Here is a 27,912-nt window from a genome sequence, read left to right as displayed (position 1 = left end):
GGATGAGATTTCCATACAGAACAAAGGAGACTGAAGCAGCTTGTGGGCTTTCCTACAACTCACTGCCGACTGTGTTTTAACCGGCTGGCTGCCATATCGTATTCCACACTCGGGTTAGGCAGCCAAAGGTACATAACGCCAGAGAGAGAGAGAGAGAGAGATGGGTACCAGAGTTGATTCAGAAGTGCCTTATTTCTAGCTGCTTTTAGCTCTTCCTCGGCAAGTCACTGGAAGGTGAGTGGAGTAATGTAAGTAACTTACCGTTAGCGGAGATGAAGTGTAATTTGTAGGAGTGTCAGGGTTGGTGGTGGCGTTTTGGGAGTTTGGTGATGGGGTTGAGGTTTGAGGGGTTTGCTAGTTACAATAGCTGATTATAGAGGAGTGTAGTTCGCTATCGACTGATTGAATTAAAATTTGTTCACACAAATTTGGTTTCATAAATAATTATTTACTGCGCTTGTCCTCGCCTATTGTAACAGCTTTCCTCTTGTATCTTTTCATGGTTTCTATTATTTCGAACGATAAATATCTTGGCTAGCTTGTTGCTAGCTAGCAAGGTCTGAGTGAATGTGGTGTAACAACCTTGCTAGCATGATATTGTGAATTAAAGGGATGTGAAGTTTTGTACTGAATGAAAATAAATATCTACAACGGGTTAAAGACTTGAGGAAAAATGTTGGCTTGTAATGGCCGATAATTCTTGCTGTGACGGTTCAAGGTGCACAAAGTGTAAGTTGTCCAGCTAGCCTAGCTGGCTAGCAATTGGAATACAACTGGACACAGGAAACTTTTGGGAGCTGGGTCATAAATGTCGGGGCTTGTTTTTGAATGAGATAAACTACCTGGCGGTTTTCAGACTAGGCTGAGTTTGGGAATAAATCACTGCGCCAGAAAAGAGCAGGAAGACCCGCCGAAGGCGACATGTGAAACAGTCATAAATGAAGGAATGTAAAGGGTTCGGGCAGGTCTGGCTATGGAGGCGTTGTCCTCCATGGGTCCAAGTCCATGTAAGTTGTTGTGAAAGTTCTTTTTCTCCTCTTTTCTAGGCTTCCACACACAGAAGTTAGATGTTCTAAGGCATCGATGAACTGGGCGTATTAAAGGTATCTACTGTTAGTCAGTGTTGGACAGAACACTTTGAAGAAGGTAGTGATGGCTGAATACACTGCCCTCAATGCATTCAGCAACGTGTTCCATCACAAAACATTGAAAGTAAATACATTTAGAATACATATTAATGAGGCACAAGGGGAAAACTTTTAAAATGTAATTCTGTTCTTCCCTGTCACTGGTTGACCGTTTTCTTCATGCAATCCTTCTTTTGATATGTTTCATGAAACATTCACTTAACATAGGTAATTTGCCATGAAACACATGCACAAGTCCAGTACAGCATGCCGAGCTTATCACTGAGACTGTTCAGTTCCGTCATAATGAGATTAATAACTGATCAAATCGATTTTATCAGTCTGCTCAGACTTTAACTGGATCTTTGTTGTTTGTAAAGAAGCAATTCATTGAGTTCTGCCATGCACCGATTTTAAAATAGTAAACAAGCATTGATGGCGTTCCTTTTTTAAGTTGGTATATATATATATTTTTAATCTAGTGGATAAATATTTAAACACATTTTCCTAAAATGTAAAAAGTAACTGTATTCTGAACACTGCCTTTACAATTGTAACTTGGACTAAATACAAGGACTCAATACATATCCCAAGTATTCAGTTACATTCCAACCCTGCAAATTCGTTACTTTTTGCCAACTTTCTGTGAAATTGAACAGTTTATAACTCAAAACTGCACTGTGGTGATCCATTTCAGTGTAACGTGAATGTTTATGAAGCCCATTCTGCCAGCTAAGTGAGGACAAAAAAGTTCATAGTCAGTGTACAGTTTATTGTGAGTCACACCCACTAGGTACACATTAAGCGTTAGAGTTTTTGTAGGGATGCACAATGCTATCAAATTCATATCGATATCATAGTCGTATTGCGTAAAAAAAGAAATATGATGATTTAGATGTGATTAGATAAGATTTGTATTCTGGAAGAGCAGAACATTTAGGTGATGCTGAGCGATATAGCAAAAAAATAATGTCACAAGAAATTTTTGCCATACATAATATGTCACAATATATAATCTTTTCTTACATCTGAAAAGTTGGAACAGACAAAAAAGCACCAGTAGTGTCACATTTTAGTGAAAACTATGACTGCAATTATCTTTTTTCAGCATTTCACAGACTGCACTGCACTAAATCCAGTTAAACAAGGCAAACTATACTCTCTTCATAGGCAACATGAAGTTGGCCAGTGCTCTTTGAGTACTGAGGACTTCCACAGTGTGCTCAGAAAAGAACATTTTGAAGTAATTTAGTACAATAACGGTAAATATTGTTATAATATCTTGCCTCATTTGCTACGCTATAATATCTGTATTTTATTTATTTTAAAATTTGTATTGCGTTTGTAACCCTGTAGTAGAGCTGGGTGACATGGCAAAAATATATCACTGTACTTAAAAAACTTTTCATGATACACAATATGCCATGGTATTTATTTTTTCTAATATCTGATAATTGGGAACTGACAAAAAAGAACCAAAAGTGCCATATCAAAAGAAATTACTATCAACAGCTTGTCAGTGTTCGATGTTGTCACTGATGATGTTGTTTATCACAAAAACAATAAATATATGTGACACTATATGACATACTGCTGAGGTATCAGCTTCTACTGGTTAGCACCAGAATGTAACTGGCAATGAAGTAGCAATTTTTTGGCTCCAGAATGCAAGTGCTACACTGTTTTAAAAGTAGGATGGAAATTTCCAAAAAGAAGCTGATGTATAGGAAGCCAACTTCAGCCTCATCTCATATCACTAGTGCAAAACTAAAGAAGCAGCTTCGGACACCTAACATGTCTTGAATGATCAGCTATAATGGGTTAAGGGGGAAAACTGTGTGAATTCGATTTTTTGCCAGACTATGTCTTTAAGCCTGTTTCTCACTGTACAGACCCATGGCAAAGTGGTTGAAAGATTACCTGAGTTTCGGCAGCAGGAAAGGACCTCCGCAGCCACCCAAGCCAGACTACACAGAGAGCGAGATACTTCGGGCCTACCGTGCCCAGAAAGAACTGGACTTTGAGGACCCGTACGAACCCTCAGATAACCGGGCACAGAACGGTCAGGGCACTGCTGATCCCTTTCCTGCATTTGGGACAGTTCTGCCCAACGGCGTGGAGGTCAAGATTGTGTCTCCTAAGCACAGACTGATAAAAGTGGAATCTCAAGAATTTGGGCGCTGCAAGATCCCATTGAGCATTGTGTCCTTTGAGGAGCCCCATGCCCCTGTAAGTATTCATTTGATTTATTTTACACATTGCTTGTACAGTCCTTGTACAGCTTAGGCAACATAGGCTGGATAAAAATGCTAGGCACTTACATGCAGCCTCAGCATCAACGATGGGGAGACCAATACCTATAACCGATACCATAATGCATTTTCTGGTGTGCATGCACATTTAGTAGACAGAACTTAACATGTCGGCAGTATGGGTTAACAAGAAACAGTGAACATGTTCATGGCAAAATTTGTAACAGCAGTGTTTTGTGGTAAGGCAATGGTAATGGGTGTTTAAATCAGTTGGAATTCTTTTTAAGGTATTTGTTTTTTGTTAATGTTAGTACAGGTTGTTACTGAGGTAGCAAATGTTGGTAGACATACAGAAAAAAAAAACTCTTACTGGCTGTGTTTGCATGCAAAGATTTTTGCCAATCCGATTGAATACATTCCGATTACAGATTTAGACTGAGGTGTTTATATGCTCACTCTATTCAACAACCTGATGGAAAATCTTCGTTTACATGCTCACTACAAGTAATCCGATGCAAAATGACGTGCATGCATGGAGTACCGCTTAGAGTAAACGATACCATGACAGCGAACATCACGTGAGGTTCCGTCCGAGTGAGATGAGTTTCCAGTTGGCGCTGGATTGCTTTAAAATGATGTCAGACTCAGAAAAACGTCCTTCACATGTACTTATAAAGGAAGCGGCGAGAGGAAGACATCGTGTTCTGAGACACATAAGCTGGACGCCCGTCCCATCGCCGTCTTTTAAAGCTCAGAGCATAAACTTTGTCTCCTCTGCAGACCAGTTTCTGCTCCCGCCATGTTGAACGGTATAAACATATTCTATTCCGATTGAGCTATTAGTCGGATTATTAACGGATTATTAGGCTGCATGTAAACATGGCTACTCACTTGGGTTAATGATAGCCTTAGTTTACCCTTTAGCATAGTTCATGGTTGCTTGGCAACGATACCGTGTGCTAAGAAACTACACTTCTTGCGGAATGCTTCTTTATGTTGATTATTATTAATAATAACAAATTATTGTCTGAAAAATGTGTATTTTATCATGTTTTGTGTTGGCCGGGAGTTTTAGGCACAGAATGCAAAGAATGCAAAGAACACCCTTCCCTATGATGAAATCGCAGTAATACATGGCCTGTTGCTTTTAAATTTATTTCTTCTTTTTCCAAGATTTTGGAGTGTATGTGGGAATTTTTGCACAATCACCCAGAAGAGCATTTGTGAGGTCAGACACTGATGTTGGACGAGAGGGCCTGGCCTGCAATCTTCGTTCTAGTTCATACCAAAGGTGTTTGATGGGGTTGAGGTCAGGGCTCTGTGCGGGCCAATCAAGTTCTTTCACACCAGACTCACCCAACCATACCTTTATGGACCTTGCTTTGTACACTGGGGCTCAGTCATGCTGGAACAGAAAAGGCCTTCCCCAAACTGTTCCCACAAAGTTGGAAGCATAGAATTGTCCAAAATGTCTTGTTCTGCTGAAGCATTAAGATTTCCCTTCACTGGAACTAAGGGGTCTAGGCCAACCCCTGGAAAAGAACCCCATAGCATTATCCCTCCTCTGCCAAACTTTACAGTTGGCACAATGCAGTTAGGCAGGTAATGTTCTCCTGGCATTCACCAAACCCAGATTCATCCATCAGACTGCCAGATAGAAAAGCTTGATTTGTGACTCCGCAGAATATGTTTCCACTGCTCCAGAGTCCAGTGGCGGTGTGCTTTACACCACTCTCCCCCCCCACTATCCCCTGTTTGGCATTGTACATTTTGATCTTAGGCTTGTGTGTAGTTTCTGAACCATGGAAACCCATTTCGTGAAGCTCCTAACATGCAGATCTTTTGTATCTCAGTATGTTTTGTTGGTGACACTTTTTTGGGAGACTTATGCTAGTTAGGTTATATAGTGTTAGTATCAGTTATTGGTACTCGCTATCAGCTGATATTTAAGGATCAGGTAACGGTATCGGAAGGGGAAAAGTGGTATTGGTACAGTCTGCACTAAACAAGGTAGATGTGAATGCACCTTGTATTATACATTGTAAATTGCATTATTGTAATGCAAGCACTTACTTATTAACAGACCTCTAGAAATGATCTCTCTCTCTTGCAGCTATGAACTGTCATTGATTGGGATAGTCTGTATCTCGTTGGGTCTATATCCTAGACTGCTGCTTGACCACAGCTTTTGTTTCCCTGTCTAAGCTGCTTGCCTGTAAGTACTATACATAAGGCTATTCTGGCTTAGAGAGTAGATGTTTTGCTAGTCTTGGTGTTGCAACAGTACAAAATAATGTAGATTTTGATGGCATCCATACCAAAAACACTGCTAAAGGACATTTATATTATATAGCTTTTTCCTGACGTTCCCTGAAAATATGACTGATGCTTTTGCCAAATTATGGTGCGTATGTTGGGCATCAGTACATATTTGGCAATGCAGGTTAGTCTGTTTTATTCAGCATTTAGGTTCAGCGGAAAGGTTGGAGAAAACCACTGAAATCACATGGGATGTCATAGATCTTGTAGTCCATGTTTAAGGTTTGGTAAATCTGTACCCAAAATGGTTGATGCTGAGATAGAATTGACATGTCCATTAGGGATGCACAGTGATATTGGAATCATTTTGGTGTTGGCACACATTTGCTTTAAAAATTGGATATTCCAAACTAATATTAGATGACGTACTTATTGTTTTCCAGAACCTTTAGGTAGCCCTTGGCTTCTCCTCTAAAATATCTGCATTTTATTCATTTTGGCACATTTATAACACTACAAAAATAAATGGCATGTCTTTTTAATGCTGATACAGGTGGATCTTGCCTAGGGCTTAAAGATTAAACGTTATGCTGAAATGATTTCAATGATTTGAAACAGGATAATCATCATTAGTGGTATTGGTGATATTCTCAACAACACAGAGTTGCAATGAAAATTTAAATACATGCTACAGTGCACTAGCTTGTACCAGTCCAATGGAAAACAAAATTTTGTCAAATAAGCTATGAGTCAGCAGTAGCGCGCAGTGTTTGCTGCACAGTGATTTGTGATTAGCCTTTTATCATGTCAAACAGTCTTTTCCTGTCAAAGCTGCAGTGATATCACTGCAGTAGTCGAGACCCTGTCCTAAGTGTCTGTATTAGAGATCTGATTTGAGGTGTTAATGTCAATTTTAATCACCCAGTGCAGTCAAAATGCTTTCCCTGCTGCTCAAGATTGGTAGCTAGCATTCTTTCCACTGCGTTTGTTTCTGAGAATAAATGACAGCGTGGTTAAAAAGACTCTGCTCACGTGCACTACTCAGTACTGAAATGTCTAAGCAACCTGAGCGAGGTTGCCAGATCAGGCAGGATCCCTTGGAGTAGCATTTTATGACATTTATTGTTTCAGTTATGTTTTTCCATTATCTTGTAGTATTTTAAGTTTTATTATGAATAATAATAGTAATAAGATATTTTTTTCATTTAATCATTAAAGTGAAACAAAATTTTATTTAGACAGAATATTTGAATATTGTAAATAATATTTGAAAATATTCAGTAGTTGCAGCCCTACAACACACACATCCATTCTAATTATTGTGCCAATGTTTTGTAAAGCAGTAGTTGCTACAAATACACAAGGGCTTTGTTGGAGCAGTAGAGTAAATTTTTTCATTTCACAATTTTTTATTTGACTTTGATTGGGTGTAAATTGAACGTATGACCCATGGAAAGTATCAAGCCACAATAAATTTGCTCCAGCGTGCACACACTGATTATCAGAGCACAGCACAATGGCAGTGGTGCATTACTTAGTAATTATCCTTTGGAGGCAATGAAATATTGAAGTGAAGAGAGACAGAGAGGGAGATTTGTATTCATTAACCGAGGAGCTGAGCATAATCTGTATCCCTGCTGGAACCACAGTGATTTTAGACGCACATTTCCTCTCTAATGCTTAAGCAGCACCATTAGATTAAAGCATATTAATAGGCCCTCCTAAGCCTCATGGCTCTGATGTTCATGAGCAACTAACCTAGTTAGCAGACAGGTTGATTGTCGAATAATGATGACCTGACTGACTCCTGAGAGCACCCAAGCTAAAACCACCCATAAAGTAATTTATAGACAGATTGTCAACAACGTGCCTTTGTTTGAACATATTCTTGCTCTACTTCTGCCAATTTTCAGTCCTTTGGCTGCTGCACTGATTTTTCTGTCATTACGCGAAGCTGATGGATCTTAACCAGTGGCCTTGATGAGGTCAGCCGTGCACTGACCTTTGCTCTGCCACTGTCTCGCTGACTCAAACGTCAGTGGTCAGGCACGCGTGCTAAACGAGACATGACTGCTAGAATGGAAACAGAGTTCGCCAAGCAGCAGCAGCTGGGGGAAAGCAAACAAACACATTACTTTGCTTGAAAAGTGGGTTAAAACTGGCCCTGAACTCACTCGACCTACACGCAACATCGCCCACATTATAGCAGATTGCTGTGGACACTGTGGGCCGACCCAGGCTTGGGCACGCAAAGAGCTAGCAAAGCCCCGATGGCCTTCCTCAGGCACGACTCAGCACTCAGAGCAGAGCATCATCATCGAACAGCTCTTTTTCTTGAGAAACATCTCCCTTCTTCCTCTTTTGTCTTTATTCTTGAGCTAGACTTAAAGCGATTGTTTGGCCAAATACTATACAGTTTTCCCAAGTTCACAGCAAGTTTAGTTGATGAGCCAAGAAATTGTTAATGTCAAGTATTTGCTTCTTTCTTTTGTTCTGGAACTACAAAGTGAATGTAGCTAAAAAGTAATGTAAGCTACTAGGCACCAGTTTAACATTGTGCAAACCGCGTAACTAAATTATCACAAGCTTTCCTCAAACTACAGTAAGCTTTTATGTAATTTCAGCATTATGAAATGGTTTCTTACACTATTGACATACTGCTGTCTAAAAAAATGGACATGCAGACAAAATGCAGGCTTTACAATGCCTGTTGCTGCTGTTTTTAGCCGTGCAATATACTGTTGTCAATTTTTATAAATAACAATACAGTGTCAGAAATAAGCAGGTCTATTTTCTGAGGGTTATACGTTATTAACCATTAAATGAATAAACAATTGTTTGATCACAGTTTGCGCACATGAGGGCACAACAGGCAGTTGGTTTCCATCGATGGTAACGGCTTTTGAGAGCTACTTGGCAAATAAAATATATTCATGATAATATGAGCAAAAGCTGAGTTGACAAAATGACATATACATGTCATATACAGTGATGGGCTACTGAAAATTCTATATTCTAAGGCTGTAAAGTTACATTTATCACTCATTACCAGCCTAAGTTAAAATAAACATAAATGCCATTACTAAGGCTAGCTCTGGCTAATTGTACCTCAGTATCTCTCGAAAGCCGTCACCGTCCACCACGTCCTTCTGATTTTACACACTCATTTGCTCACTCTGACATGCATCACTTTTTGTCTCAGGTTATAGTTCATAGCTCTTACTGCTTGTGGATGTTAGCTTTTAATATTATTGTAGTTGTGCTATCAGCATCTTGAAAAGTGCTGCTGAATGCACAATTTTTACCTATGTGCTTAATTAAGCTGGCCTATCTAGCGCCCTCATGCATACACGTCAAAAACATTCCTCAGCTTAAGTAATAAATCTGTTCAGATAGGAACTGATGTTTATTAGAAATTAAATAAAAGTTAAATTCTTCTGTTTTTTTGTTTGTTTTTTTCTTTTTTTTACCAATCAGTGAAATAATGATCTGTTTGTTGGTGAATAATTATTTGATTAATCATGTACATCCCCAGCTGATTGGTGTCTTTAGCTTTACATTAATTGTTAGCTACAGCATTCTTGGAGCTCCACTACGAAACTAAAGAACTAAACTTCCAACACCAAACGTGTCTTGGCTACTGGCCTACATTTGGGGTAAAACGGGGGAAAAGTGTCTCCTACTCACTTATTGTTTCTTTGTTTGTCAGTAATAAGCACTAAGATGTAAGTTTTGTGTTCCTTTACCCTCAGGCACTGATTAATCTTCCCCCCCAAAGCCTCCTTTTCTGTCCATCCATCTTTTGTCCACAGACAGTCCTTAATCTTATGCTCTCTTTTTTTCTTTCTCTCTCCTTCCCTCCCTGCCCTCACCAGGTGGTTCCGTCTGCTCCAGCAGTGGGGGACACGGATTACTCTGATCCATTTGACGCTCGTCCAGACCCGCGGGCCCGGCCTAGCTGGGATCACAGCTCTATAGAGAACAGCAGCAGCTACATGGAGCCCTTTGAAGCCCAGAGAGTCATTACTGGTGAGGTGCTCTCCACAGCAGCCTTGGAGAGTTACATAGATGTATGGAGAACATAAAGAGCTACATTAGCAGAGCCATTCAAAGAACAGGGCTGCATTACTGGGAAGAGTATTCACTCAGGAGGGTCTCTGTAGCAGTCCAGAACGAATTTGTGTAGGGTATATTTTACCAGGAGAGTAAGCTTGCACAGAGCTTATAATTGCATATGAAGAGCTTCTTGGAGCATTAGTGCCAAGTTGTTTTCACTCTTGATGAGTTCAGTCCATTTCTGAAAATGGATAGTGCTGATAGGTGTTGGAGATGTAGTAGGAAGCATTTGTCATAGTTTTTTCCCTGTAGATGCTGGTTTAGTATTACGTAACACTAAGCATAATTTGTTTTTAAAGTTAAAGCTTTGTTGTGACACATTTCATTTTGCTTCCGCAATGCATACTTAAAGATCAGTGATCCTGTGGTGTGCTTCCAGTCCTTGGAAAGATCTAGTAATTTTGTTTTGGAGTAAATGAATTGGTAAAAATGTAATATTTTAGTAAGAACTTTTGAGGTGGGAATTCCTCTCTCATCAGGTTTGAGGGGGCAGATTTGACTTTAATGCCTAACAAACTTCTCTGCATTAAATTTTAGTTCAGTGAGAAAACAAGCAGAGTTTTTAGCTCAATTGATGAATCAGCTTCAGTGCCTGAAATCAAGCGGCAACCTGCCAGTATATTACGTACGTAGAATTTATATGTTGCACACCATATGCACATGTTTTGGTAGGGAATAAAACAACAGCATTCAGCAGCTGGTGAGCCAGTGGCTGTGCCTGTAGGCGGAGTTTGAGGTTGAGCAGTGACTGCACTGCTCCCCCTACTGACCAAGCTTTACAGTGTAAAAATAACAATGACTGGATAAATAAAATGTGATATAAACAAAATGTCTTAGGTTTTTATAAGACGGTAGAATGATGTGATTGTGTAGTTTGAGTATTATATGTATAAAACAAAAGCAGTGTAATATGTCTTGAAATGAAACATAAAAATGTTGCAGTTTTTGGTTATAACCAATGTACATTTAAAAGTAAGTACATCTACTTTAGTACTAGATTGCCATATGCACAAATTATTAGTATTATTGTTATTTTCTGCTTTTATTTTCATCATTGGTATTATAGATGATACTGAGAAGTTTTGGTTAGTTATCAGCAAATCAGACATTTCCTTTAGTTCAATGGAACTGTTTACAATAACAGAATATGAGAGAGAGAATGTTAGAGAGTGAAGAAGAAAGCAAAGAGAGAGTGAGAAGTAGGGGAGAAAGAGAGAGAGTGAAGGGACAAAATGATAGAAAGTGCCAGTTGAACTGGTCTGCTTATTCGCACAGTGCAGCTTCTCACAAGCTCTGAAGGGTTTGTAGTAAGTGTAGACAAAAAAGTACTTTAAATGCCTTTGCTTCTTGGAGGCTTTAATAGGCTCTTATTAACAACTTAATAAAGCACTTAATTTCTGCGTAATTATAGTGCTGTGGTTGCAAATGGACGGCATACTGCCTATTTTATTACTGCTGATAGTAAGATAAAAGCAGTTCCTTATCTAAAATCTAGTGGACTGTTTTTGTTTCCATGCAGAGCTGCAGCACAGTTCAGAGCGCGGCCGCTCTGGCTCTCGAGGCAGCCCTCAGCTGTATGACAGTCCATACGAGGAGCGGAGCCGCCGCCGGGCAGCCCCCCAAGACGATGAAAGAGAGAGCCGATTGCCCCAGGATGATGAAAGGCCAGCGGACGAGTACGACCAACCCTGGGAGTGGAAGAAGGAGAACATCTCCAAAGCCTTTGCTGGTGAGCTTGGCCAAAGTCTTGGGGCTGCATTATGTATGAGAGGGAACAGAATTGTGCCAATCAATCTGGTGGTCATGTGAGACCAGTGTTGGGCAGAATAATTTGAGAAGGTGGTAGTGGTGGAATTTTGAATACACTGTTCTAAATGTAGTAACGTATTACGTTACAATACATGAAAGAATTACATATTCAGAATACATGTAGAATACATATTGATCAGGCACAAGGGGAAAACTTTGCTGTTGTAATTTTTATTCAGTTCACACTTTCTCACTATTACTGGTTGTCAGTTTTCTTCATGTAATTCTTCTTTTGATATGTTTCATGAAAAAATCACAAAATTCACTAATTACAAAATTACAAAATTCTCAGTATTATTTTGGCTCTCATCACCTTCTTCAGTTCACCACTACTCCCATAACTCATGAGCCAAGTTTCACGAACTAAGCAAACAGTTCACCATAGCCCAGTGACAAAATCTTGTGAATTTATTTATAAAGTAGTTAGATGTGTGATTTTCAGTTAATAGCACATATGTAACTTGCCATGAAACACATGCACAAGTCTAGTACAACACTGATGCTAAGCGTATCGCTCATAAGCATGTTTACTGCTGAGGAGACTGTTCAGTTCCATCATCCCTCAAGAGTTCAGTCACACTGAGATTAATAAATGATCACAATGATTTATCAGTCTACTCAGTCTGTAACAAGAGCTTCAGTGTTTGTAAAGAAGCCATTTATTGAGTTCTTCATTAAATGCCATGCGCTGATTGTAAAATAGTAAACAAGCATTGATGGTGTTTCTTTTAAAGTTGGTATATATTTTTAAAGTTAGTGGATAAATATTATTGTTAAATATTCTCCTTAAATGTAAAAAGGAACTATATTTTGAATAGTGCATTTACAGAATGTAACTTGGACCGAATGCAAATATTTAATTTCTGTGTTCTGATTACATATTCCAAGTACTTTTATTCCGTTACATCCCAGCCTTGTGTTAGGCTAAGGCTAACCCCAAATGACTGGCCATTCCTTTATGACCGCTGCCTTGAAAACAAAGTGGACTATTTCACATGAAATAAATTACATAGCAGGAGGTGACTGAGAGACTGCTGCTTTTTCATTTAAAACATCCCTGACTCAGCCACTCAGCTAACGTTAGTGTGATATGCACTGTTTGTATTGTGGCTTACTAGTTGAATGGTTATGATGGAACTCAAACCAAAGAAATAATTTCAACCAGAATATCACCCACTACTAGTTTACACATGGCTGCTTCACATATCCTCTGTTCATTTTAAACACTCGTTGTGTGCATGCTTAGAAATGAACATGACACATCCGTGAGATGAAATACCAGCAGTGGAGGCTGTATACCACGATGTGATGTGATGCCAGCAGCAGACAGCTCAAATCATGGCAACAGCCACTTCTGTGGGCTGTTTCTCAAGATAAACAATAATATAGTTTCCCTAGCAGTTATCATGCTCCTTGTGTACTCATTGCTGTGTAAATTAGAAGCAGTAATAAAGGAAGGTAATCCCATGCCAGCTGGGAATAATACAGCCCTGACCTGCTCCCTATTGGAAATAGCTTTTAATGCTCCAGATGGACAAAAAGTAGTGGGACGAGTGATTGCATAGCTGCTGTGTATGTACACATTTGTTCTGGGTAAAATCAAGTATGCTGCTTAATTAGTAATTAAGTTTCTTTAACAACACAGTTCAGTTTGGGAAGTGTAAAGATTATTTATGTGGCTTGAAGACACGGATCCATTCACACTTGGCTCAGCTGAGATTGCATTGCATCTCAAATCGCCTCCTGAAGTGTCTGAGCAGTTGGAAAGTCTATCTCCACTGTGTCTTGGTTGCCTTTACACTTGGCTTGTTCACCATCAGATAGCAGTCAGATCAGCCGAAGATGCATGAAGGAGCCAAGTGTAAATGGGCTCTTGTCATGCTAATAAAATGAGTAGACTCAGACTCAGTAGAGTGAGTTTTCTGCTTTGCTAAAATATTGTCCAAGCCTGGCTATGTAAGTAAACTGAATCAGTAGCTGATTGCAATGCATCCTGCATGGCTAAAAGTATGCAGACACTCGTCTTAGTTACCGAGTTCAGGTGTTTTAGCCACATCCCTTGCTAAAAGGTGTATAAAATCAGGCACATAGCCATGCAATCTCTGTAGACAAACATTGGCAGTAGAATGGATCACGCTGAAGAAATCAGTGATTTTAAATGTGCTACTGTTAAGGAGGTCATTTTTTGTGAAATGGAAACATCAGCAGTTCAGCCATGAAACAGTAACAATCGCCCAACCTCTGCTGCATTGCTCCAAACAGATTTCCAGACTATCTCTGGCAGCAACATCAGCACAAGAACTGCTTGTGCTATGTGCTATGTCAAGTGTCAGCTGGAGTAGTGTAAAGCACTGGACTCTGGCACAGTGGAAACATGTTCTCTGGAGTGATGAAACAGATTTCACTATCTGGCAGTCTGATGGGCGAATCTGTGTTTGGCGGATCTTATCTACTGGAATGCATAATGCCAGCAATAAAGTTTGGTGTAGGAGGGATAATGGTCTGGGCCTGTTTTTCAAGGTTTGGGCTTGTGAAGGGTAAAGGTAATGCATGAGCATACAAATACATTTTAGATAATTATATGCTTCTAACTGCGTAGCAGCAGTTTGGGGAAGGCCCTTTCCTGTTGTAACCTGGCTGTGCCCCTGTGCAGAAAGCAAAGTCCATACCGACATGATTTGATGAGTGCGGTCTGGAGGAACTCAGGTGGTCCGCACAGAGCCCTGACCTCAACCCCATGGAACACCTTTGAGGTGTATTGGAATGCTGATTGTAAGCCAGGCCTTCCTGTCCAACATCAGTGCCTGACCTGACAAATGTTCTCTTGACTGAATGGGCACAAATTACAACAGACACACTCTGAAATCTTGTGGGAAGTCTTCCTAGAAGAGTGCCGACTGTTATGCCGCAAAGGAGAGGCCAACTTCATATTAATGTCCATGGTTTTGGAATGGGATATCCCTCAAACTCATATAGGTGTGATGGTCCTGTGCCCACATACTTTTAGGCGTATAGTGTATTTTACATAGCTGTGCAGCCCTTAACTAACATGTTTTGTTTAGCCCGGACATTGGAGCTGAACTGTGGTGAAACCGTGTCTCTTCAAATGGAGCAATTAGGGCTCATACTTGGCTGTAGGGGGAATGATCTGGCTGTGCTGCAGTTTTGTGCTCGCTTTTTAGATGGTATCTCAGAGAAGATTATAGGCAGGATGGAGTGTCCCTGTTGGGAAATGTGGGAGACAAGATGAACTGTTGGGGGGAGGGAGGTGGAATTGAGAGGGAGGAGAAGAGAAGAAAATGGAGGTGACGGGAAGGATAGCTCAATATGGACAGATAAGTAAGAAAGAAACCCATATAGAGATGAAGAGGGGAAGAAAGTGTAAACAGTACAGAGGAAAGAGCAGGAAGGAAGGTGCAGTGGGCAGTGAAAGAGGTAGAGTGATGTATCTGGAATTTGGTAACAGTACCAAAACAGCCTTTTTATATTTGATGGATTTTTTTTACATGCGGCTAAGTGTACATTTTAATGGCCTTGTAAAAAGCATGCATTGTCTATACGTACCTTCCTGATAAAGCACTCATTTTTCATGCATGTGAAAAGGTTCTATCACAAAATGACTTTATGGTGTTAAATTAAGTGGTAGAATGACTTAGGGATGGGCAGTATGATGATATTTATCATTATCGTGATAATTCATGTCTCAGTATGCTTTTCTGAGCATATTGTTGATATTGTCAGTGCTTAAAGAACAGTAAGCAACTGCCTATTTTATTAGAGTAAACAATTGTATTCATAGTTTTGATAGCATTTTCATTTTAAATTTTAAATATGGTACTCTCTTCTCTCACTTTCAATTTATTAAACCTCACAAAAATTAAATATCATACATATGGAATTTTACAAAAATGTTTTGAAGTATCATGATGTTATATTTTTGCCATATCGCCCACCTCTTAAATAGCCTTATTGGGTCAGGATTACTTTTACTTGATGAGGTAGGGTAATGTAATTTTCACTGGTGTTTCACAGTAAAGATTCTGGCACCTTTCACTGTCTATCAAATAAGCTGTAGAAGTAACTGCAGGTTATATTAATTGCTGTAAAAATTGATTTCGCCAAAAATGCTTTTAAAAAAAGCTTTCTAAAAAAGTTGATATTGCGCATATAAGAGTACCACTGAGTTTGGCTTAAAACAGTAAGTAGTTCAGCCTGTTACAGATATCGCTGATACGGACAGCAATAAAATCACAGGGGATCACCCATAAAAGAGGAAATTACCACTGGACCCCATAGACATTTAATCCTATTTGAATATGGCTCTTTAATCTGATGGGTTAATAAATGTAATAGATTCTGATCCATCAGCTCCATGTCCTACTGAAGAAATACATAGAAAAGAGAAAGGGGGAGCTGTAATAAAACAAAATCAGTCATGCTGTGGGATACCTATTCTCTGTCCTGTACATCTCTCAGCTCAGTGGTCTGTCTGAACATGCACATGCACCATCCATTGCAAAATGCCTAATGAGACTAAAGCACGCAGCTTCAGCACCGGCCCTGACATGACTTCTAGCACACACCCCCTGCTGAATACACATAGACACCCTTTAGCGCTGGAACATGTTCACCTAAGATAGTTGTCTTAAAGAGCCCACATCCTACATTTCTCTTGGTGTTGTTTTTTATTTATTTTTTTGAATTCCTTTATGTCTACTTATTCACTTATGATGTTTGTGTGGGTATAAATACCAAAAATAGTCATCATTCATTACTAAATTGCCCATTTTTATCAATTACAATTGTTTTAAGGCTGGCCTATGTAAAGTTATTATAACCTATGAAAGTCTGTTATAACTGATTGGCCGCTCTGTATTCAAAAAGCAGTCTGGGCTGAAACATGCTTTATAACATCAGCGTGAATGGGCAGAACTAAACTGCTGTAGGCTGAGTAGGTAGATGTATGTAAATGCACTAATTTTCGTGACATCACAAAAACAGTGAGTTCAAAATGGGCTGTTTTTGAAGCCTAGTTTCCATATATATCCTTTTAGTGGACTGTGTGAATTGTACATGTTAAAATTTAAATAAGATTTAAACAAGATGATGCAAAAAGCAACCCTAGCCAAGCTGGACATGAACCTTGTTGGCCATTTCATTTCAAAAGCAACAAAGTGTTCACTGATTTGTCATTTCCATACCAGGAAACCTCTCTCATAATTTAATGAGAACTGCTAATCAGGGGCCATCAGACACTAGGTCATCTAATGCTGCCATGCATGCTTTCTCTTTGTCTAAGTGAGCAGCCGTGGTGTGCCTGTCAGATAGGGAGTGCTAAATTGGTCTGACAGTCCTGCAGGGTGGTGAGTCACGTAGAGAGCCGGAAGGGAACTGTCCAAGGATGGCTTACAGCAGGGATGCATGGTTCACAGTGCTTAAGTTACTGCACCATTCTTTCTTTGTAGAGTTCATATATGATGACCCACTGACCTTTTGGTTGCACACATTGTTCACAATTAGCCGTTTTGAAAAAAGGAGAGTTGTGTGGGTTTGAGCTTGCATTCAAAACAAATAATTTCTAGGTGGTTCAGTGTAGAATACATCACAAATACATGCCAGGCATCCATGTCACCTTGCCTCAATACAAACTGCACAGCTTTCTGCACGGCCATGGAAGCTAAAAGAGCAAAGATGCATGAGAAATCACACTTCTGTAGCACCATACAGCATTTGAGCAGCTGAGCTTCAGTTAATATTGTTAACTGTTAATATTGAACTGCAGTAATGAACAGAACTAAAAGCTATAGGATTTCATAATTAACCATCATTTCTATGGGTGATTTTGAGAACAAGTGAAACAATATTGTAAACACGTGTCTTCAGAGCCAGAGATTTTGTGAGGGAAAGAGACATAAAGTCAAACAAAACAGGCAGAGCAAGATAGTATAGGAGAAAAACAGTATATGCACTAGAGAGAGAAGTGGGGGATGGGGGTGGTCCAGGGGGAGTTTGAGAGAAAAAAAGGCAGATAGGATTTAGCTGATAGCCTGCTGTCAGTCTGTAGAGAAATGCCCTCCCCCCTTTCCTTCCATTGATCCAGTCAGCCAGATGAAGAAGAGTAACAAAGATGACAGAGGCTGTGCAACCATCCCATTAAAAATAATGCAGTTCACAAGCTATATTAGTCACAATTGCAGCTCTTAGTCATTGCAGTGAAGTGCAATAGAACCGACACAGTTTCACTTTGGCATTAGGTAGAGTCATGCTTTAATGGTTTGTTCAGCTTGACCAACTTTTTATGTTACATGGATTTTTCCATTTCAGGTCTGCACAGCTCTGCTTTATCCTGGCCTAGTTGAAATGTGGTTGATGTCGTCTGTGTTTTTAGTTCAGTTTGATGGTGGTGACTGGGACCGGTCCACGTTGCCACACGTGGAGCAGCAGAGGAGAGCCGGACCCTCTAGAACCAGCCCTCCTTCCAGCAAGGCCACCAGCCTGCGCAAACCAGGAGACCCCCACACCATTCTTGGAGAGAGAGTGGATCCTACCCTACCACTGGAACAACAAGTGTATGTATTAATAAGGCAGTAAGCCATGAGGCCATGTATTACAGTGATTTTTCCACAATTAAGGTACATGGTAGACACAAAAAATGTGATGTGTTTAGCTATTAATAGAAATCATAATAAACAGTTCTTCAGCCAAGCAGTGTAGTTTAACAGTTGGCTGTGGTTGAAAAGCAGTAACAGTCAGAGATTATTCCACAAACAGTGCAGAAGTTTTTAAAAACTCTGCATGTTAATACAGAATTTGGTTTGTATTCATACATGCTTATATTAAAGCAATAAGCCACAATAGGCCATGTGTTAGTGATTTTATCACAATGCTTTGCATTATGTCTGATACATTTAAAATCACTGTAATGTGCAGCCTCTTGTGGCTTATTGCTTTTATAAAATTTAAAATTTTAAAAAATATATGATTTTTTAGTAAATATTTTAAGTTATTGTTGGCAAGCCACCATGGACTGCTAAAGGATGGCAAGAATGTTCAGTCGCCTGTCATTAAATTGCTTAACTTGTTTTTGTTGTATCATAGTGAGCGTAACGTAATATAGCACTGTTAATGCAAAGAACACTTAATAAGTGGTCTTTACTCACCAAATTACCCTGACACTGTAAAAGCTAACTTCTATTATTTTCCATGATTTTCAGTGTTATATTAGCACCAAGTTAACTGTATTGTACCCTTATCCAATGCTATATATACCACACACTACGGATTAAAATACTACTACATATGTAACAAACAGACATGTGGGATTCAGCCATGTGTGCACAGGAATTTGCAGCATTTAAGACATCGTCATATTCTTTACTTTTTATATTGCAGTTTTGCTTTGAATCCTATAGTAAGTACTTTAATTCAAAGTCTTTGATGACAATGGAGGAGGTGTGTAGCCTGTTAGCTAGCTGATCAGCCTAGTTCTAGTTGGGAGAATAAGAACAAAATTGGTTTCTTACTTCTTCATTCTTCATTACACTTGGTGGTCCATGCAAGCAGCGTTACAGTATCTATAGTAGTTACAAGCAGAAGTATTTTTAGTGACTTGATGCAGTAATACAGAATTCAGTTGTAAGGCAGTTTTAAGTGTGTGTATATTGAGTGTTTTAGAATGGCTTTGAACACAGCTCAGCAATTTTAAGAACCAGAACGATCCACTTTATAAAGAGACTGTGGGTTTGAATTTGATTCATTCAGGTTTTAAAACCAGAATTATCTGTTTTATAAAACTCCTTTTGTCCTGTGTGGTCAGAATATTTTGGACTAGATGCCACGAAAGCCTGTTTATACAAGTAGCTCAATCGAATATAGACATTTTATATAGTGTTTGTGATTTTTCACACCTATTGCATGCATCACAGTCGAGCACAAGCAGAAGCACGACAGCTAGCAGTGAGCTGACAGCATCTTGGCAATGTTGTGACATATCACGGCCTTTGAAGTGTGTCTTAAACGAGCTTTGGTTGCAGGTACCTTCATCAAAAAGCTCTCTTCTAAGGCAATGACTCGTGAGACAGCATGGGAAGCAAGGCACCCAGATATCTGCCTTCACTTTCAGACCGTCCAACTTTTATCAAGCCATATAATCTCATATGGTTACTAACATAGGCATTATGTGTGTCTGTTAGGTGGTACCACGGCGCACTGACACGTTCTGAAGCAGAGACTCTGCTGACGCTGTGCAAAGAGTGCAGTTACCTGGTGAGGAATAGTCAGACCAGCAGAAACGACTACTCCCTCTCCCTCAGGTACTACAGTCTGACATCACACCTCAGCTACAACAGTGACCATCTCACATTCTTATACATACTGTAGTGAGGCTGCATCAGTCTGATGCACTGATCTGAAAGTGGGGCTTCAATTGCATCGATTTTGGACTAATATTGTTTGTAATCAATTATAATTATACTTGAAAAAAGTATAGTAAGAGTATAAAAGAGTTTGAGATTTCTTATTTTTGAAATAAGAGCTGGATGTAGTATGTAAACATTGTTAAAGTCCATACAGTCCGTGGAGATTAAACTGCAAAAATAGCCAAATTTAAATTGTGTTTCTGTGATGTGATGACAACCAACACAGTTACATATATCCACCTGTTTATCCTACAGCAGGTTAGTTCTGCCAATTCAAACTGAAGTTATAAGGAGTGTTTTAGCCCAGATTGCTTTTGAATGAGGCACAATACAGGGCAGCCAATCAGACCAGAGGTCATTTACATATTTCAGTCTGAAAGGCACAGTAACAAAACAACCTGTTTAGTTCTAAGGGTGAAAGAGAGTTTGGAAAATGATTGTGTAAAAATTAATTATGACTGTTTTTGGTACATAAAACCATCTTTATAAGTGAACTTCAAGGTAAAAATAAAATGAAATATATATAAATATAATTTATCTGCAAATTATAGTCCACAATTTCTATTTTTTTGCTGAATTTAATATACTGGAAAATGATAAAACATAACATATTAAATATGGCCATAACTTTTGCAAAGGCCAAATTTTCTGTTTTATTTTTTTCCAGTATGTTAAATTTATCAAATAAACAGTAATTGTGCATTAAAATGTGCAGAAGTGTGTTCTCTGTAGAGGATGTTTAAACATTTTTTCACATAGAAAATGTACAAAACATGTTATTTGACCAGGGGTGCCCAACCTTTCTATCCAGCTGTACACCACAATACTGGAGCTAAGCCCTCACACTCTCTCATGGTTAAATAACGCACACACTCAGCACCTAATAGAGTAATACAGTCTTGCAGGTGCTACAGTTACAGACTCATATTGCCACTCTGTCAGCAAATGCAATAATGTGTTCTCTTGCACTTTCTTGAGTAGCTCAGTAACATACTCTGTCTGAAGTATTACGGTTATATTTCTCTCTTGCACTCACTTGCTTGCTCTCTCTCTCGCTCTCTCTCAACTATTGATCCACTCACACACTTATTGAGCCCCTGACCCCTGCTGTTAATGCTTGTTAATCATGGTATCCCAGCTAAATCTTCAGTTAAGCCTGCTCAGACAGTCACGGAACAGTGAGACTCAAGCGTCTGGAGCCTTTTCAGAATGGCTTTGTTCTTTATTGTGTGCTGTGTCGGTGGGTGGTTGACATATCTTGGCAAGTCTTTTATGAAGTGTCAAGATGTGGTTATATTAATGATATGAGTCTATACAGCTGTGGTATAGGACTACTGTGATATCTGGATGTGTTGTTTGTTTTTTTGTGTTGATACCATTATACTGGATCGATATTAAATGAATGAGATAATGGTTAGACATGACCAATCCATTTCTGATACTGTTTCTTAGTTGAGATTGTAGCCAAATTGTGCTTCTCAAACCATGTAATTTACACTTGCCACTATGGGATGTTAGACTCAACTGTAAATTTGTTCTATATACAGTAGTGTACAAAAGTCAGAGGACACACTTTTTATTTTTTCTTCTTTTTTTTTTGGTCAAAACAGCCATTAAGGACAAGTTATTCATTCATCAGGACACGTTTCTGAAGAGTTTACATATAAGATCATGCACTTGTATAAGGAAGATGAGGAAAGTCAAAGGAAATAAATGGGGAAAAAACATGAGTTTCCAGTACTAGAGTTCAAAATATTTATTAAAAGCAGTAGAGAAAATGGGACTCCTAACAACTGTGCAAGACCTAGCAGACACTGTAGGCATTATGCATAATTCAGAAGCTGGAAAATTTGGTTTGGTGCCGCAAAGAGGAGAAAGGTGTGAAAGCATATTCGTCATCAGAGTTAGATGTGGTTTATTCTTTGCAAGTAGCCAGTGAAGAATTTTCCACTGTTTTCACCTGTCATTATGCCTGATGGATTGTCAAGCATTGCACCCCTGTGGCTATATAGATAGTAGAGATATGGCTCATTTGCTGAACAGCATTTCAACCTGCGGTTCAGTGGTGGCATTTTTTCACGCTACATTCGTTTTACTCATTTAGACATTTAGAATTTGAAAATTCAGATTTCGAAACTGATACTACTGACTGACTGTTTTAAGCATTGCAACATGCTTTTGTCTACTTTTACACTATGTCATGCAGTGTCCCACCACATGTGGAAGTATTTAGGATTTCTTAACAAGTCAAGCCTGAGATTATTTAGAAATGCAGTTAGGACAACGTTTACTGATGGCTGTAAGTCATATCATCCACCCCTCTGTTGAGCTTGCTAAATAGTTGTTTGCTCAAACATCAGCAAAGTCAGATTGACTTCCTGTGCTTTAGTTTTTTGTGAATACCACAACAGCATTGTCCGTAGTGTCTCAGCGTGCCCTGTGCTTAGCTGGAAGCAGTGGTTTTGTTTATTGCTTCTTGAATTTCATGATGCTAAGTTGTAGCAGCCAACCAATCACTGTTATTTCCTCACAGTCTGAAGCAAGTAGAATTCCACAGTGATAATAACCATGGATTAGTGGTTATTTTGGTCATGCCTTATTTATTTGTCGAATCAGATTTCTCAGTTTTCAAATCCTGGGTTTTTGAATCCTTTCACTGCTGTGTTCTAACCCCCCCTTTCCTCTATTTGACCTTCCTCTCTCCTCTTCTTCACCCATGTTCTGCGTTATCTCTCTCTCTCTCTCTCTCTCTCTCTCTTTTTCTCTCTCTCTCTGTCTCTCTCTGTCTCTCTCTGCCCATGCTGCTAGCAGTGTATGAAAAGACTAATCCTGTACAGCTGTGTCTCTGTGTTTGCACAAAGACTGACTGGCTCAGCAGAGACAGCATCCAGGGACGAGGGACAATATCACTGTGACTCAGTTCATCATTTTCTTGTTTTCCCCTGTGAGCGTTATAGCTCTGCATTTGTTTTATGCTTTCACTCATTTTGGTTCTCAGCCTGCACAGCATAATTGCAGTGATTGCTTACAACTACACACAGAGCATTTAATGACAATCACATTTAATTGGATTGAATTGAACAATATTGTTCTTTTCAGAAGACTTGAGACAGTGTTACAGATAAATAGAAAGTGTGTACTGAAATCAGATTCTGTCTTTATTATAACAAATGTGCCTGGTTCTCATTCTTTTATCTTCCGTCGCTCTTCATCTCTGTGCACCTCAGATTCTTCTTCTTTGTAAATACTTTTTATAGAGCTACATGATGAGAAATATCTATAACCTTAACTATTAACAAAAAAAAAGTTGAGACAGCTGTTATGGGTATATGTGTAAGAGCATAGCCAGTAAGGGCTATCTACAGGCCATTTATATTGAGGATTGGCCCATATGGAATTTCTGGGCTGTAAAGCTGGCCCAGATTGTTTAAATATTAGAGTATTCATTCATTATGTTGCTTTTCGTGTCTGTATTTAGTATTTGGAAGCTTTGCTTGTTTTTTTTTTTTTTTTTAAGCTGCAAAAATTGTAACCCAAAATCAGCAAATGCTTGTAGACAGAATAGTTGTTGTTGATATATAGAACTAAATAAATTATAGTAAAATGCATCTTAAATTTATGCCAGCGAACGTCACCTTGCCTCGAAGTGCAACAAACTGCACCACTTTCCACGTGACCCTTGAAGCTCAAAGATGACTGAGAAATGATATGTGCAGGAGCACCTACAGAACGATAAGAATTATGTTAAATGTGCTACAAGAGGTTGGAGACACAAGTTAAATGAATCATCACAAATATGTACAGTTGTATGCAAAAGTTTGGGCACCTCCTGGTCTCATTATGTTGTGTTGATTTTTATAATAAAAAATAAGCCACTTTTTGGAAGAAAAATATCATATATAGGTTGTCTCTGGGAGTGCAGGGGCGTCCATTTTTGTCCACAAAGGGCTGGTGATGCTGCACGTTTTTATTCCAACAAAATGTGAGCATACATCATTAGTTCTTTGAAGATCAAGGCCAGTTGATTATGAAAGTGGAATCAGGTGCACTGCTGCTTGTTTGGAATAAAATCCTGCAGCTGCACTGGCCCTATGCAGACTGGACAACACTGCAGTGGAGGATGTGTTAATTTCACTTAGAAAATCAACCAAATACGTAATTTGACTGGGGCTGTTCAAACTTTTGCATATGAATGTATAGTGATCCTTATCTAACGATTAACTTTGGTGTGGCTGAACAGTAACTGATAATGTTACTTTTTGCATATTAAAACAAATTCGTTCTATAACCCGTATATGAAGTGCAGTGAACAAGAGAAAGTCTGAATCTTTGAAGATGCTAACTGCCTCATATTCTTTGGACCTGGGCTGCCCAGTCCTGGTCCTGGAGATCTACCACCCTGGTGACTTCAGACCCTGCCTCTAATATTCAGATGCCCCTGAAGGCCTTAATTACCTGGATCATGTGTGTTGGATGAGGCTGGGAGCTAAACTCTGCTGGGTGGTAGACCTCCAAGACTAGGATTGGGCACCTCTGATTTATGCCATATAGATCACTGAAATAATGATGGTTTTTAAATGACAGATTAGAGCTATCAGAAGGCTGTGGTATGTTTCCCCACACTGTGTCTTAAACATTTGTTTTAAACTGTAATTCTGATGTCCTCTGGTGAAGCCATTAAGAACTCCACTGACATTTTCAGGGCACGACAATACATGCGTTTGCAGCAAGCAAAAATTGGGTGCTAATTTACCAGTTATTAGCATTTAGCTAATTAATTAATAATAATTACTACCATTTCTTGACTGTAATTCTTATATCAGACTATCAATGTAATAATAACTACATTTTCACATTGATTTTTGAGCAATACATCACCAATATATCGCTGCTGTTGGAAGAAAATCTTGTATCTCAATTTTGGTCATTTTTCAGTTTTTTACATAATTTGAAAATGCCTGTTGCCCTTTAGATTGTCTGTAAATTTCATGAAGAATGGACCAAAAGAAACAGCCCAAAATGACTTGGGAAGATGTCTGGTTCCATTGACTTACATTAAAAGTAAAGTAGATTTTTTTGTTTTCCTGTAAAGTTATCATTTTGGAGATATGAGGTTTTCTTCTGACAACAGCGATCTTTTGTGTACCTTACTATTATAGGCTATTTGTAGCTAATCTTTCTTTCTCTGTCTTTGCAGGAGCTGCCATGGCTTCATGCATATGAAGTTTTCTCTGTCTCGTGATGGGAAGTACATCCTTGGTGAGAACAGTCCTCCCTTTGACACAATTCCAGAAGTCATCCACTACTACACTACCCACAAGCTGCCCGTCCGTGGTGCAGAACACCTCTCCCTGCTCTTCCCTGTGGTGGTCCAGACACTCTGAGAAAACACACTGACCTACACATGCGCACACACACACAGGCCTGGACTCCTGCTTGCTTACACACAGATAAATATGCACACTCAGGGCCTGATTTGGATCTACTTGCAGTAGCGCTTTGTACTTGATGACAAGTTTACTTTGTGTGGATTTGTGTTAATAGCCACCACTGATCTTTCAGTATTTGGTTTGAATCGGATTTGAATGATTTGGAGTGCCGTTGCCATTTTGATTGCGAATATTGTGGCTAATGGTGCTGTAGGTTATTTTAAAGCTTTTTTGAAACTACATGAAGCCACAAGTTTACAGTGGCTTTGCACCGAAATTTCAGCCACCAAAAATGATCAAAAAGAGCATTTTCGATTTTCGACCATAAGAGAAAAAGAGCCCGAAAAATTTGATTGGGAGAAAAAACTAGGCCTAGATATGGATTATATAGTAAAAATGAGAAATAGCGATTAACAAAGCTGTGCTTCAAAACACAGCATCCTGCTTGATATAGGCAGAATGTAGCATATGTGGCCTACTCACTGTAATCATTTTAGCAAGTTTATTCTGTGGAGACTGTTTTATTTATTCTCTGTTTTCAGCCAAGAATTTTCATTTCGGTGCATCACTACCTTTGACACCACATGACTTGCACAAAATGCTATGAAATGACAGTGTGTTGCTTTCACTTGCACTCAGTTTTCAGTTGAACTTGCATATCTTTGGAACACGAGCTAGACTAGTAGAAGAGGGCTTTGTGCTACAAGAAGACTCACCATATGAGTCAAATATGGACCCTTTAGTCTCTGCCGGGTTGTATGGGAAATGCCTTCACTATCCTGGCACATTCATATCAGTAATGTTGCTCTACTTCTAGCTGTAGATCATTGTACTGTACTTATAGGATATATGCTTTAGTCAAAAAGTGGACCTGCCAAAGTATAAAGAAGATGTGTTAACAATTAGAGAAGACAAAGATATATTGTAAGTATAGCCAGTAGCTTAATAATGTTTGAATGCCTTTTTTGCTAGCAGTTAGAGTTTTTGGAGTGGTTACAGCTACAGATAATATATACTGCTGTGGAAGGAATGCTCCAGTGTTTTGCAGCCTTATGTCTACCTGAAACATATGTAGTCAGTCGTCACAGATTTAAATCTAATTTAAAAATGCCAATTTGCTTCTGTTCTAAGTGGATTTTGAGGAAATAGGCTCTCGGTTCTTTAACAATACATGGAAACTTGTCAAAATCATTGTCCATGGTACGACATAGGTACACCAAATAGAAGTTAGGTTTGAAAAACACTGGAGTATCTTAAGGAAATTGGGCAACGCTGATGGAATGTGCAGAATTTCTTCCCCTGGAGCAGCTGACCAGCCCAAAAGCAGTGACTCAGACAAGAGTCTGGCAAGTAAGAGGTGAAAACAGGAAGAGAAAGCCCTCGCCTCTCCAGAGCCAAGCTCTTTCCACTTGGCCACCGTCTCCTCTCTGCCCCAGCAACTTCAAATCTCTCTGGCAGGAGAGAGGAAGCCACCCTTTCCAAAAGGCTGCACTTCACCGGAAAAAAAATTGGCCTTGCACTGCTTTGTTCAAAACTACTGAACTCTCGAGCACACTTTGAACACTTTTCTCTGTTTGTGATTATAGGGTTTGTGTGCATTAGTTGAACTTCTTTGTATATAGAAGCAATAGAGACATTTTTGGGGCGGGTAAGGATGGGAATAAATAAATATACAAATGCTGTATATCCTTATTATGAGAACCGCAACCACGTTCACTTTCTTCTTAGGAGAGATTTAACATCACCACAGTTTATTTTGTTTTGTATAGGTAGAAGCTTTAGATTTAGATTAGGTTTTAAGCCCCCAGGAATGGCCAAAACAACTTTACTAACGGTGGAGCTGTAAGGAGCAAAATACTCATCATATTTTTTCATGAAGGCATATAAATTAAATACCTTGGGTTTTTTGAGCACGTCTACAGTGAAGCAGAGCCATGCATGGTCTTATCTCAGTGTATTAGAAAGACTCTCAGTTCAGCGACTTTTACCTCTATTAGCTGTGCACTCCTGAAGATATGGTTGACCTAAGTGACCCATGGTTAATAGAGACGCTTGCCTTGTCCAATCTGAAATCTCAATTGCTCTGAAACAGCAAATCCTACCAGCCCTCACAGCTGCAGAGTAAAGCTATCACACCCATAGCACACGCTAATAGTACTGCAAGACCTAGCTTACTCTGTTGCAGAGTGTAATGTTAGAGAACTACACTGTAGTCTTGAATTATGACTAATTTGACTGACTTTCTGTACTGTTGTTTTTAAATGTTTCATTTCCTTGAAATAAAGTATGCTCTTTTCTTAAAAAAAACATAATTAATAAATAAATAAATAAATAAATAAGCAAGCATACATTGTATCATTCTTGCTACACAATGTGGTTGAATGCCATGTGGCTGAATGTGACCCAGGGCTTAGAGAGTAAATACGCTCTCGGGGGAAGCGAAGCATGAAGCAGACAGGGCAAATACAGCTCTCTCTCTTGCTCTCTCTCAGCATAAAGCAGA

The 27,912-nt window shown here is 39.2% G+C and overlaps 1 protein-coding gene across 3 annotated transcripts; it reads left to right on the top strand.

Annotated features, from left to right (window-relative positions):
* The first annotated feature begins 30 nt into the window (after positions 1-30).
* On the top strand, positions 31-27,748 carry shda (Src homology 2 domain containing transforming protein D, a). Of its 3 annotated transcripts, none has more exons than XM_036556591.1 (8): positions 31-248; positions 1,047-1,103; positions 3,020-3,356; positions 9,514-9,667; positions 11,274-11,483; positions 17,952-18,132; positions 19,756-19,875; positions 25,178-27,748. In XM_036556591.1, exons 3-8 carry the CDS (start codon positions 3,024-3,026, stop codon positions 25,362-25,364), a joined length of 1,185 nt encoding a protein of 394 aa, XP_036412484.1. In that variant the 5' UTR covers positions 31-248; positions 1,047-1,103; positions 3,020-3,023; the 3' UTR covers positions 25,365-27,748. The 3 variants fall into 3 exon arrangements, with proteins under 3 accessions (XP_036412484.1, XP_036412483.1, XP_036412485.1); XM_036556590.1 differs by having other exon boundaries at positions 33-234; XM_036556592.1 differs by lacking the exons at positions 31-248; positions 1,047-1,103 and adding an exon at positions 755-1,007.
* Positions 27,749-27,912: the final 164 nt, after the last annotated feature.

This window comes from Colossoma macropomum, unplaced genomic scaffold, assembly GCF_904425465.1.
Source record: "Colossoma macropomum unplaced genomic scaffold, Colossoma_macropomum, whole genome shotgun sequence".
NCBI classification, from domain to species: Eukaryota; Metazoa; Chordata; class Actinopteri; order Characiformes; family Serrasalmidae; genus Colossoma; species Colossoma macropomum.
Note: the sequence above shows the minus strand (reverse complement) of the source record. Positions and strands in the feature narration are given on the sequence as shown.

Bases quoted from the DNA above. Each gene is read 5' to 3' on its own strand.
- shda (XM_036556591.1), top strand. From the start codon at position 3,024: ATGGCAAAGTGGTTGAAAGATTACCTGAGTTTCGGCAGCAGGAAAGGA. The intron at 3,357-9,513 runs GTAAGTATTCAT...TGCCCTCACCAG, and splicing joins TTGAGGAGCCCCATGCCCCT to GTGGTTCCGTCTGCTCCAGC. The intron at 18,133-19,755 runs GTATGTATTAAT...TGTGTCTGTTAG, and splicing joins CTACCACTGGAACAACAAGT to GTGGTACCACGGCGCACTGA.